This window comes from Zootoca vivipara, chromosome 14 (assembly GCF_963506605.1).
Source record: "Zootoca vivipara chromosome 14, rZooViv1.1, whole genome shotgun sequence".
NCBI classification, from domain to species: domain Eukaryota; kingdom Metazoa; phylum Chordata; class Lepidosauria; order Squamata; family Lacertidae; genus Zootoca; species Zootoca vivipara.
This window is the reverse complement of record NC_083289.1, coordinates 52,614,328-52,627,198: the sequence shown is the minus strand read 5'-3', so window position 1 is coordinate 52,627,198 and position 12,871 is coordinate 52,614,328. Positions and strand designations below refer to the sequence as shown.

The 12,871-nt window shown below is 48.2% G+C and overlaps 1 protein-coding gene across 2 annotated transcripts in view; it reads right to left on the bottom strand.

Annotated features, from left to right (window-relative positions):
* Positions 1 to 12,871, bottom strand: part of FOXK1 (forkhead box K1) — a 92,047-nt gene that overhangs the window by 8,857 nt on the left and 70,319 nt on the right. The window contains exons 3-8 of one of the 2 annotated variants that reach the window (XM_035130523.2): positions 11,373 to 11,529; positions 9,390 to 9,536; positions 9,046 to 9,239; positions 8,079 to 8,245; positions 6,248 to 6,517; positions 4,410 to 4,634 (exon numbers count right to left, since the gene is read on the bottom strand). In XM_035130523.2, the coding sequence (XP_034986414.2) occupies positions 4,410 to 4,634; positions 6,248 to 6,517; positions 8,079 to 8,245; positions 9,046 to 9,239; positions 9,390 to 9,536; positions 11,373 to 11,529 (1,160 nt within the window). Of the gene's footprint in view, positions 1 to 4,409; positions 4,635 to 6,235; positions 6,518 to 8,078; positions 8,246 to 9,045; positions 9,240 to 9,389; positions 9,537 to 11,372; positions 11,530 to 12,871 lie in introns of both variants that reach the window. The other variant, XM_035130522.2, reaches the window with a different exon arrangement.

Genomic DNA, 12,871 nt, shown 5'->3' with positions numbered 1-12,871 from the left:
AGGATACTGCTCTCCCCCCAAAATGGGAAAATTATGAGATATCAACTAAAGAAGAATGGCAAGAAAAACCGATGGAATATGCTGAAATGGCAAAGCTAACCGGAAGACTCAAAGATAAGGACAACAGAGACTTTAAAAAAGACTGGGGGCCATTTGTATTATTGATATGATGTTAGCCACTCTGAGCCCGGCTCCAGCTAGGGAGGATGGGTAATAAATAAAATAAAATAAAATAAAAATAAAAATTTATTATTTTTACCCCACCCATCTGGCTGGATTTCCCCAGCCACTCTGGGCAGCTTCAAACAAAGATTAAAATGTCACACATTAAAAACTTCCCTAAACAGGGCTGCCTTCAGATGTCTTCTAAATGTCAGATAGTTGTTTATCCCTTTGACATCTGATGGGAGGGTGTTCCACAGGGCGGGAGCCACCACCGAGAAGGCCCTCTGCCCGGTTCCCTGTAACCTCACTTCTCACAGTGAGGGAACTGCCAGAAGGCCCTCAGAGCTGGACCTCAAGTGTCCAGGCTGAGCGATGGGGTGGAGACGTTCCTTCAGGGATACTGGGACAAGGCTGTTTTTATTATTATTATTGTTGTTGTTGTTGTTGTTGTTTTTGTTTTTGTTGTTGTATCTACAGAAATACTCTAAAGAAATGGACTCACTATCAGGGTTTGACTAAACCAGGCATCCCCAAACTTCGGCCCTCCAGATGTTTTGGACTACAATTCCCATCATCCCTGACTACTGGTCCTCTTAGCTAGGGATCATGGGAGTTGTAGGCCAAAACATCTCGAGGGCTGCAGTTTGGGGATGGCTGGACTAAACACTTACAATTAACAAAATAGAATAGAAATCATAAACATGGTGTTAGAATAATAAGAACATAATAATATTTAATTCAGAGAATGCAATATCAAGGTATAATAAAACAAGCAGGAGAAATCAGTATGTTAAAAAACCAGAAGATGAAGTTGAGGGAAGTCACGCCAGGGGTGGTGGTGGTGGAATTCGGTATTTCTTCTTTGTATTAGACATGTGATTGTGATGAAGATGAAAATGTAAAACTAAAAAGAACTATCTCTACATTATTGCAGTTGCGTCTTCTCTCCCTTTCTCGTAAGCAGATGGAGGAATGGAGTTCCCTTTGAACCATCTCTACATATTGCAGTGGTTTCTTCTATCGCTTTCCTCATCTTGGACGCTGCTTTTCCACAATGAGCCAGCTGTCCCCCAAAGGGGCTGGCAACTGATACTTGAACCATCGAAAAACACAAGAGTGTTGGAAATACAACTGCAAGCCAAACACAGAGCGCTCCAGCAAACTCAACAAAAAAATCAACCATTTGGCACTTGCAGAATAAATTTAGTATTACAAACAAACGAACACCCCCCCAAAAAAAACAATTCAAGCTTAAGTACACTAACACAAAGCAAAAGAAGAATTAAGCCAGGGCTTTTTTTCCAGCCGGAACTCAGTCCTGGCACCTCTTAAGTGGGTGCCATTTTTCTAGAAAAACAGCACTGTGTTAACCAACACTAATCCACAGTTATCCATATGGATCGTTCATCCATCCCTCGCATTAAGTCAATAGTTAACTATTATTTATTATTGTTATTAGTATTATTACCTGCTCTTCACTTTAAGGTTCTTCCCTTGGGCGGCAAAATGTGGGGCTACCACCAAAATGGCTCTACCAAACCCATTTCTTGAAAAGAAGGTGCCCTGGGAGAATAGGGACCTGCCCTGATGAGCAGAATTAAAGCCCTGAGAGAACGCAATCCCACGGCACAGATAAGCGAACATCCATGTAATTAACAATACTTATCTGCCAGCAAGTGGTGTTAAAATCAGCGGGGTCCACTTCTGGGCGAAGGTTGTCAAGATTTCATTGTTAAGCGGGGAATTAATTTCTCAGTGGTGCAAAAGGGAAGAGAAACAGTCTCTTTAATCTCTGGCCCAGAGTCACCTTCCCTCTTGCCGCGGAATGGGTGCTTCTCGATGGAGATTTGCTAATCACCACTTTCGGCTTGCTGAAGTAATTCCAGGCAATTCCAGGTGATTGTTCAAGGGCCTCGAGCACAATGAGCTATTGCCTGTGCCCTACGCTTCCCATCAGGCCTCGTTGGATAGCAGAGGGGCTGTTGGCAGGTTTTGCTTTTTAAAATCTTGTTACCAACACACGTTGTGCGGCGGAGGCAATCATATGAATTAGCCAGCTTTCCTCTTACTTGGAAAACAAAGAGGCGGCAGCGTCACAAGGACAGAACCACATGCCGGAACCACAAGCCCAACAGGCTGAGACCCTCCTTGCCTGTGGACGGTCTCACCAGAGTGGTACATGCTCTAGTTATCTCCCGCTTGGACTACTGCCATGCGCTCTACGTGGGGCTACCTTTGAAGGTGACCCGGAAACTACAATTAATCCAGAATGCGGCAGCTAGACTGGTGACTGGGAGCAGCCGCTGAGACCACATAACACCGGTCTTGAAAGACCTGCATTGGCTCCCAGTACGTTTCCGGACACAATTCAAAGTTTTGGTACTGACCTTTAAAGCCCTAAACGGCCTCGGCCCAGTATACCTGAAGGAGCGTCTCCACCCCCATTGTCCAGCCCGGACACTGAGGTCCAGCTCCAAGGGCCTTCTGGCGGTTCCCTCACTGTGAGAAGCCTAGTTACAGGGAACCAGGCAGAGGGCCTTCTCAGTAGTGGCACCCATCCTGTGGAACACCCTCCCAGCTGATGTCAAAGAAATAAACAACTATCTGACTTTTAGAAGACATTTGATGGCAACCCTGTTTAGGGAAGTTTTCAATGTTTGATGTTTTATCGTGTTTTTAATATTCTTTGGGAGTCGCCCAGAGTGGCTGGGGAAACCTAGCCAGATGGGCAGGGTATAAATTATTATTATTATTATTATTATTATTATTATTATTATACAGGGGACAGGAGGCAGGCAGATGTAGAGGACTCCCTGGTCCTGAATGGGGTAACTGTGCCCCTGAAGGACCAGGTGCGCAGCCTGGGAGTCATTTTGGACTCACAGCTGTCCAAGGAGGCGCAGATCAATTCTGTGTCCAGGGCAGCTGTCTATCAGCTCCATCTGGTACGCAGGCTGAGACCCTACCTGCCCGCAGACTGTCTCGCCAGAGTGGTGCATGCTCTGGTTATCTCCCGCTTGGACTATTGCAATGCGCTCTACGTGGGGCTACCTTTGAAGGTGACCCGGAAACTGCAATTGATCCAGAATGCGGCAGCTAGACTGGTGACAGGGAGCGGTCGCCGGGACCGTATAACACCAGTCCTGAAAGAGCTACATTGGCTCCCAGTACGTTTCCGAGCACAATTCAAAGTGTTGGTGCTGACCTCAAAAGCCCTAAACAGCCTCGGCCCAGTAGACCTGAAGGAGCGTCTCCTCGCCCACCGTCCAGCCCGGACACTGAGATCTAGCTCCGAGGGCCTTCTGGCGGTTCCCTCGCTAAGAGAAGTGAGGTTACAGGGAACCAGACAGTGGGCCTTCTCGGTAGCAGCACTGGTGCACGTCAAATAAAATGATCTTAATGTCACATATATGATTGTGGGGTCTGGACTGTAGGTGAGCAACCAGGAATGAGGCCAAGGGGACAAAGGAGAGCTCAAGGGCGATGTTGACGCAGTGTTAGTTATGGGAAGAAAACTGCTATGATCATAATGTGGTTCCAAAAATCTATTGTTCAACCACATTTGCAATACTGTGTCCAGTTCTGGTTGCCTTGCCTCAAAAAGGAGATTATAGGGTTGGGAAAGGCTGCGGTTTATATATTAAAAAAAGGCAAGTAAGAGGAGAGACATGATGGAAGTTTGTAAAATTATTCGCGGTGTGCAAGAAGTGGACAGAGAAATGCTTTCTTCCCTCTTTCCTAAAACTAGAACTCGTGGAAATCCAATGGAGCTGAAGGTTGGGAGATTCAGGGCACAGAAAAGAAAGCACTTTTTCAGGCAGCACATAGTTAAATCTATGGAACTCACTTCCGCAGGGACAGCCACCAACCAGGATGGCTTTAAAACAGAACTGGGCAAATTCATGGAGGAGGGGAGGGCTATTGATGGTCGCTAGCCACAATGGCTATGCTCTGCCTCAACTGTCAGGAGGCGATATGCTGCGGCTTTTCCAGAGCCGGGGTGCCACAGCAGAAAAGGCCCTGTCCTAAGAGGCTCATGTAGGGCCTCTGGCAGAGCCTCTCCTGCTGATCTCAGGAGCAGGCAGGATGAGACAGGAAGAGGTGCTCCTCTCAGTATCGCTTCTGTGGCTGAAGAGTGCAGCCCAGACCTCGGGGCCTGAAGACAGCAGCCCCGGAGAACGGGGTTCGTCCCAGGAACCCCAGGGGCACCAAGGCGATGGAGAGAAGAGGGAGGGGTGGCCTACCGTAAGCGCTGCCAGATAGGCTGTTGCTGGGCATGGCATGCTTCCCGTTCTGCGTCACTGCCCGGACGGGGAGCTGGTGTTGGCCAATGGTCATGGGCGCCGCTTGCTGGAGGATGGTGACTGTTTGCCCGGGGACACCCTGGGCCATCTGACTGGCCACCGTTTGAATAACTCGGCTGGCAGTGGGGATTGCAGCAAACGCAATGGTTGGCTTCTCATCCATTCCTGCAAAAGAAAGAAAGAATCAATTGTCGACCTGGCCGTTCATTCTGGGCAGAGTCAGAGAACTGTGCAGAATTGTCCCTGTTATTGCACAAACACCCTCAGGGCCCTGTTTCCTCCACCCTGTTTCGCTTCTTACTCCCTTCCTCTAGATTGAATGGTACAGAAATATTTATTTTCAGAAACTCCTGCAATTTCCAGAGGACATTCCTCACACCCCCATCTCTCAAAGTGAGCTGCAGTAAAAGTTCTCCTTTCCGAGTTCAAGTGAAATGAACACGGATTGATTCCAGAGGACATCTTATTTATTTACTTGCTTTCTTAGCCCCCGTGGAGACAGAAAGGCCTGACTTTGGGCTATCTGTCAGAGCAGCAGCAAAATCACAGGGCTGCTCGAGACAACAGAGTGTTATTTGGACAACTAAATTTATGTGACGTAATATTGCTTTGAGATGACTGGATTTACAGCTCTGCAGTTTTGCCTTTGGTTAATTATTCATCCGATCTATTCAGTATTAAATACCGGGGTCTCCCCGCTGAAATATGAGAGGCAGCCGTCAGAGCTGCCTCCTGAAGACACACCAGGCCTGGCCAGCGTTTCCTTGAAATGAACTTCCGATCTGATTGTTTTACCTGTTTGGCTTTTTTCTTGCTTGTTTTAATTAAGGATGTCTCAATGCTATTGTGCATTTTAATAATGGATTGATTTTGCAGTTGTAAAAAAAGGTAAAAAGGTAAAGGACCCTGGATGGTTAAGTCCAATCTAGGCACCTATGTGGTTGCAGCGCTCATCTCGCTTTCAGGCCGAGGGAGCCGGTGTTTGTCCACAGACAGCTTTCCGGGTCATGTGGCCAGCAGGACTAAACCGCTTCTGGTGCAACGAGAGACAGTGACGGAAACCAAAGCGCACGGAAACGCCATTTACCTTCCCGCCAGAGCGGTACCTATTTCTCTGCTTGCACTGGTATGCTTTTGAATTGCTAGGTTGGCAGGAGCTGGGACAGAGCAACGGGAGCTCACCCCATCGCTGTGGAGATGTGAACCGCTGACCTTCTGTTCGCAAACCCAAGGCTCAGTGGTTTAGACCACAGCGCCATCTGCGTCCCTATTTACAGTTGTAAACCACCTAGAAGCCACTTTGGATTATAAGTGGTAGATAAATGGAATTATTGTTATTATTATTATTAGTGATGACTTGTAGCGCAAATGTCAAATGGAGCAAAGCCTCTACAGTTCTGTGTTTCCAGTCCATATGCTACAACTGAAGGATGCTATAGTTATGAAGAGAGCTTGCGCATATACGAGAAGATGTACCCCACTCCTTACTGGTTTGCCCAATCCGCGAGGACTCGAGGGCAGCTTTGTTCAAAGATTTAAATATCTCAGCCGACAGATGGATTGGGTACTTGATTAATTTTAAAAGGGCATCAGATGCCAACCAGCCAAAGGCCTGGCTAAACAGGAACGTTTTCACCTGGCACCTAAAGGCGTATGATGAAGGTGAAGGTGCTGAATCTCCCTGGGTTTTGTTTGTTTGTTTTTTGTGAGTTTACCAAAGCAGTTTGCAAAAGGATAGGCTTTCCCCACCAGGAGTGCTACACTACCTCTGGGCTCACCAGCCAGGTCCAAGACGGCTCCTGCTGCTTCGTGGGCGCCTGCGGCCGGCACCTGGTTGGTCAGTATGTACCCATTGGCCGAGTTGGCCGAGGTGGTCACCACCCTGACCATGGTGACCGTGGGCGCCTGCTGGACGACGTGGATGGCGTGGCCCGAAGGCTGCTGAGAGGTCACAATGGAGGCTGGCATGTAGGCCACCGGCTTGGCCACGAGGGCCGAGGGCCGCGGAGGGAGGGCCATGATCACCGGCTGGGCACTCACGGGCGAGCCTGGAAAGAAAAGGAAAAGGGGTATGATTGGAACAGGAGAGGGGCTTCAAGGGCACCAGCCCTCAGGTCAAGCAGGGCAGCTGCTGGGCTCCAATTCCTGTCCATAGCAGCTCAACGGCTCTTAAGTCAGTGATGGCGAACCTTTTATAGACCGAGTGCCCAAACCGCAACCCCAAACCCACTTCTTTATCGCAAAGTGCCAACATGGCAGTTTAACCTGTATATCTCATTTTTCTTCTTTATGACTGCTGTTGTAAATAAATAATCCTTCATAAAAGTTATCGCATTACATCCTTCCTTAAATTATCTTTCCATTGATATATAATGTTATGGTATAACTCCAGTGCTTTTTTTTCCTTAAGAAAATGTTCAGGGATACTCTCATTTTGACTCAAGGAAATTGCCACCGGGGAGAAAATAAATGCAGTTCAAATCGGGGGAAATAGATACAATGAATTTATTCTCCTGTTAAATTCACAAAATGTGTAGGGGTATGTGTCGCCCTGTGTCTCCACAGAAAAAAGTGCTGGTATTACTCCAAAACAAGGTTCCTTTGGCTGCCATTTGATCCACAGAATGAATTTCTCTGTTGGCTTCCGTGGCAAAGCCCAGCGAACATGTAAACCCAGCAGCCCCTTCTTAGGTTGCCGTCTTTATATGCCTACTGACCTGGGAGTTAAGCCTTGCTGAACTCAAGGCGGCTTAGTCCCGAGGAGGAACAACAGACTGGCGGGAGGCCCCGGCACATCAAAAGTCAATGCCTGCTCAGCCCCTCTCTCGCTCGCTCGCCAGGCCCTGTTGCCGCAGGCTATGGATGGCGCAAGCCCTCCTCTCCTCCCTCACCCCTGGCACAGAATCTATGGCCCTGCTGGGGCGACAGCATGCGTGCCCACAGAGAATCTCATATATGGATATGTTAAAAGTCCACCCTCCTTTATTATTTTGAATTGGTTCTGGTAAAAACCATTTAAAAATTATATTTATAAAAACCAAAAACCCCAAATATTTAAAACTTTTTAAAAAATCAGCAGTGGGCCGAAAGCAGATTAGAATACAGTGGTACCTCGGGTTGAGAACTTAATTTGTTCTGGAGGTCCGTTCTTAACCTGAAACTGTTCTTAACCTGAGGTACCACTTTAGCTAATGGGGCCTCCCGCTGCCGCCGGAGCACGATTTCTGTTCTCATCCTGAAGCAAAGTTCTTAACTCTGGGTTAGTGGAATTTGTAACCTGAAGCGTCTGTAACCCGAGGTACCACTTGTACACACCAGCGTTCTGTGTATCTCTGCAGGCTTCCTGCACAAAAATGATTCTAGCAGGCACCAAAAATCGTACAAGCTGTGACCATTTCGCGCACTTTCAATTTTGGACTCAGAAGAGGGTGGGCTTATGCACGCAGGGACCAGGAACGCCGCCCCCCCCCCACGTGCAAATCTTGGGTTGCCTATACAAAGAAGGTGCCTGCCTGAGGTCAAGAGGCGGGGAGTTCCCTAGGGCAGGGGCTGCCACATCAAATAATGCAATTTCTTCTCTCCCGCAAAGAAATGCCGCAATTTACTCACCAGGGGCGCTCTGCGAATACCGATACTCTGGGACAGAGGCTAATTTTGAGCCGAAGTCGTGGTCGTGCGGAATGGGCGACCCCTCCCTGGACAGGCACTCTGGGGTCTGTAGGCCACTGGTGGGGGGGGACAGCAGGCCGGGGTGAGTCGGAGACGCAGGGGCACTCCTGGAAGGCAAGAAGGCAGTGAGCCAAAGGCGAGGACGGCGGGAGGCTGGGCTAAGGCACAGGAGCGCAGCTGGGCGCTAGAAGAGCCGGCCGCTGGACTAGATGGGACGCGTCAGATTTCCCTAAATTTGTGTGGGTCTGGCGACGGTGTGAATCACGGAACCAGATTCACAGCGCAGAGCAGTTGCACCCCCCCCCCCAACCCTGGAGAACCTCGCCCGTTTACTTTACAAAGCCAAGGTTCCAGTCCTCAGCGTGACCACAGCTGCTAAGTTTTGCAACTTGATGCCCTCTGTTTCACCTGCTAAGCAGGCTAAAGGAATATTCAAAGGGGATGATGGGAATTTTAGTGCACTTAAACGTGACAAGCACCAGTTTGGGGCATGCTGGCCAGACACCAAAGTTTGAGCTGTTAATGCGTTTAAAAACAAAACAAAAGAACAAGGACGTGGGGGCCTTCTCGGTGGTGGCTGCTCCCAGATTCTGGAACTCCCTCCCTGGGGAAGCCAGACTGGCTCCCTCCTTGTTGTCCTTCTGCCAGCAGGTGAAAACCTTTCTGATTCCAAGAAGCTTTTGGGAACTGAGTGTTTCTAAGGAGAGAGCTGGCGCTATGATGTTTTTCTTCTGTATGTTTTAACAGATCACACACGAGCTTTAATTCTATTGGTGTTTAATTGATTTTTATCGACTGCCTCCCCCTCCCCCAATGTTTTTAGCTGTTCCTATTTTATCTGCAAGCCACCTCAAGTCCCCGTGTCAGAGGAAAAGACAAGATATAAACAACAAAAACAACAACTCACCTGGATGAGAGAGGCCCGAAGGGAGTTCGGAAGCAGGACACCCCCCTTTGCCTCCGTTTCCGGAAGGCCTGCTCCACCAATTTGCCTTCTGAGGGAGGATCTATCCTCCAGAACGAGCCCTTCCCAGGCTCCTCCTGGGAACGCGGGACTTTAATAAAATAGCGGTTCAAGGAAAGGTTGTGCCGAATGGAATTCTGCAGGGAGAAAGAGGCAGGAGGAGGATGACGACCCCAAAGCGAAGTGGTGGGTTTTTTTTTAATCAATTGAGTGAGACCGAGAGCTCCACCTCCGCAGACACACACACACACACACACACACCCTGCGTGCGCAAGGCGCTTGCTCACCTGCCAGCCTTTATCCGCCGTCCTGTAATACGGGTAATGCTTGGTGATGTGGGCATAGATGCCACTTAGTGTTAACTGCCGGTCCTGGGCCGACGAGATAGCTTGGACAATCAGCTGGGCGTAGGAGTACGGAGGCTTGGACTCATCCTGCAGGCGGGTGGCACAAAAGACAGGCGCGCAAAGGAGTTTTTGGCGGCACAGCAGCTCATTAACCGTTTGCGGGGGGGGGGGATTTGCTGAGCACGGTGGCAGCTGGCAAGGCAGATGCATGCCAAGGCAGAGCAAACAACCTTTCTGTGTCCCCACCCCAACCAAGGAAACAGTTTCGCAGTGGGAAATCTCTCGTATCTCTGCTTCTAAGGCCAAACCGCGATTCCTCCACATGACCCAACAGCCACTGATAGAGCAGCTCTGTTTTGCTTTTTTAATAAAGTCTTCTCACGATGAAAGCAACAGGGGTGGGCCATGCCGCCCTTTGCAGGATCCCCAAAGGACCCATGCAGGGTCAGATGCTCAGATGCTGGAGAGAGATTCTTATGCTGAAGCCTCTTATAACGCTTCTTACAGACGCAACCTTCCATATTTTAACCAACAGAGATTTTAACCAATTTTCTAAAAAATCCTTTAAGCAAGCCTTTAAGCAGATGTTGAATGATCACCTGTCGTGGATGCTTTAATTGCGATTCCTGCATTGCAGGGGGCTGGACCGGATGACCCTTGGGGGCCCCTTCAAACTATGCAGTTCTATGACATTGCACTTTTGCTTATAAAAAACTGCTTTCTTCTTGTCTTTTCCTGATGCGGTGCGTTCAAGATACAGTGCTACCTTGGTTCTCAAACTTAATCCGTTCCGGGAGTCTGTTCAACTCCTGAAACCATTCGAAAACCAAGGCACAGCTTCCAATTGGCTGCAGGAGCTTCCTGCACTCAAGCGGAAGCCGCGTTGGACATTCAGCTCCCAAAAAACCAGAAGACTTCCTTCCAGGTTTGCAGTGTCCGGGAGCCAAGCCGTTCGAGAACCAAGGTACCATGTACAGTGGTACCTCTACTTACGAATGTTTCTCCTTACGAGTGGAGCTCCGTCCGCCATCTTGGATGCGGTTTAGATAGGATTTTTTCTACATACGAATTTTTAGATAGACTTACGATTTTTTTCTCCCAATGCATTCCTATGGGATTCGACTTACATTTTTTTTTTGACTTACGAATGTGCGTTCGGAATGCATTAAATTAGTAAGTACAGTGGTACCTCGGTTTATGAACACAATTGGTTCCAGAAGCCTGTTCATAAACTGAAGCGTTCATAAACTGAAGCGAACTTTCCCATTGAAAGTAATGGAAAGTGGATTAATCCGTTCCAGACGGGTCCGCGGAGTACTCAACCTGAAGCGTACTTAACCCGAAGCATGGGTGTAATTGGTTCCGGAAGTCTGTTCATAAACTGAAGCGAACTTTCCCATTGAAAGTAATGGAAAGTGAATTAATCCGTTCCAGATGGGTCCACGGCGTTCATAAACCGAAAATTCATAAACCGAGGTGTTCATAAACCGAGGTTCCACTGTAGAGGTACCACTGTATTGCAATTCCAACTTTTATCTTATTTAAGAGCGATGGTTTTCAACAAGCAAAGCTGAGAGCGCCACAGAGTCGAACACCCTTTCAGCCTTTGCAAGACCCAGAGAGAGAGAGAGAGAGAGAGAGAGAGAGAGAGAGAGAGAGAGAGAGAGAGAGACCTTGTAGGCAACGTTACGCCAACCTGCCTGGCCGGACAGGGGAAGTGGCTCTCGCTTGACCCTCGAGGGGAATCCTTTGGCAGGAATGCACCTACAATTTACTCAACTGTCTGGTACCACAACCAGGGAGCCCACCCCTATAAGGGAGGAAATTGACAGCTGAGCTGCCGCCATTAGCAGTGATTAATGGAAGGCTGGGCTCCCCGGCCTTTGCAAGGATGCGGAAGGAGAGGGGAAGGTTTCGTGGTACCTTTGGGCTGTCACCGCCAGATGCATCCGCCTGCTGCTCACATGTTGCCTTGGCTGCATATTCTGCCACCAGCTGCAGGTCCGAGGTAATATTCTGTGCGAAGCGGTATCCTGAGGAGCCAGCGCCACGTGGACTGGCTGGGCACGAGTTGGGAACACTGCGGAGAAAAAAGCAGTGATAATAATAATAATAATAATAATAATTTATTATTGGCAAAATTGACAATGAAACGAAGAGGAAGAGATGATAACAAATTTAAGGAAGATGGGAAGGACTTTATTGCATATATACAGAAGCAATGTACACAGGTTAACTAGGACGACTGTTTTATTATGAATGGGCAGTAAGTAGTAGTAGTAATTTTAATGGGTTTTTTTAAAAATCTACAATGGACATGTGGTATGCTGATAAATAATGAAACCAAGGAAGGGACTAGAGGCAACTCAATTTCTTTGGTTTTGAATTTGTATTGCTGTTGTTTTATTTGGGTTATTTTTTTGGAAAATTAATAAAATATTACAAAAATAAAAATATATTGTTTATACTCCGCCCATCTGGCTGGGTTTCCCGCAGCCACTCTGGGTGGCTCCCAACAGAATATTAAAAACACAATCAAACAATTACCATCACCATCCTCACTCCCTGCCCATCTAACTGGGTTGCTGCAGCCACTCTGGGCAGCTTCTAACAGAGAAAAAAAATATCATAAAACATCAAACATTAAAAACGTCCCTAAACAGGGTTGCCTTCAGATGTCTTCTAAAAGTCAGGTGGTTGTTTATTTCCTTGACATCTGATGCGAGGGCGTTCCACAGGGTGGGCGCCACCACCGAGAAGGCCCTCCGCCTAGTTCCCTGTAACCTCACTTCTCACAGGTAGGGAACCACCAGAAGGCCCTCGGAGCTGGACCTCAGTGTCCAGGCTGAGTGATAGGGGTAGAGACGCTCCTTCAGGCAAGGTGTGCATGAGCACATGAGAGATTTCTCATTACTTGACGTTTGCAAGACAAAAACGAAACAAAACAGGACCTGCAAGATGTTCCAGCTGATCTATGGAATTTGGAGGTCTTAGATCGCTGCTGGAAAAGGGGGTCTGTGCTCCAAAATGCACTGATCTGCAAGGAATCTTCTAAGCTTGTTTATTGAAGCCCCACATCGGTTGGAAGAATCCTGCACTAGCAGCAGGTTTGGACTAATGATCCAATGCAGTTGGCTACCGGGATGAAAAGCGTATGAGTATACAGGAACCTTATCTCAGAGGGGACGGCGTTCCACAGACAGGGGGCACCACCACAGAGAAACCCCCCCCCGACACATTGCAGAGGCTGTTCAATTTGCGGCACAGTCAAGAGAGTCTCCCCTTAATGTACAAGCAGGTGGGGATTGGGAGGGTGCAGAGTTATTTTTTATACTCCAGTGGTCCCTTGGTTCTCAAACTTAATCCGTTCCAGAAGTCTTTTCCAAAACCAAGGCACGCTTTCCCATAGAAAGTAATGCAAA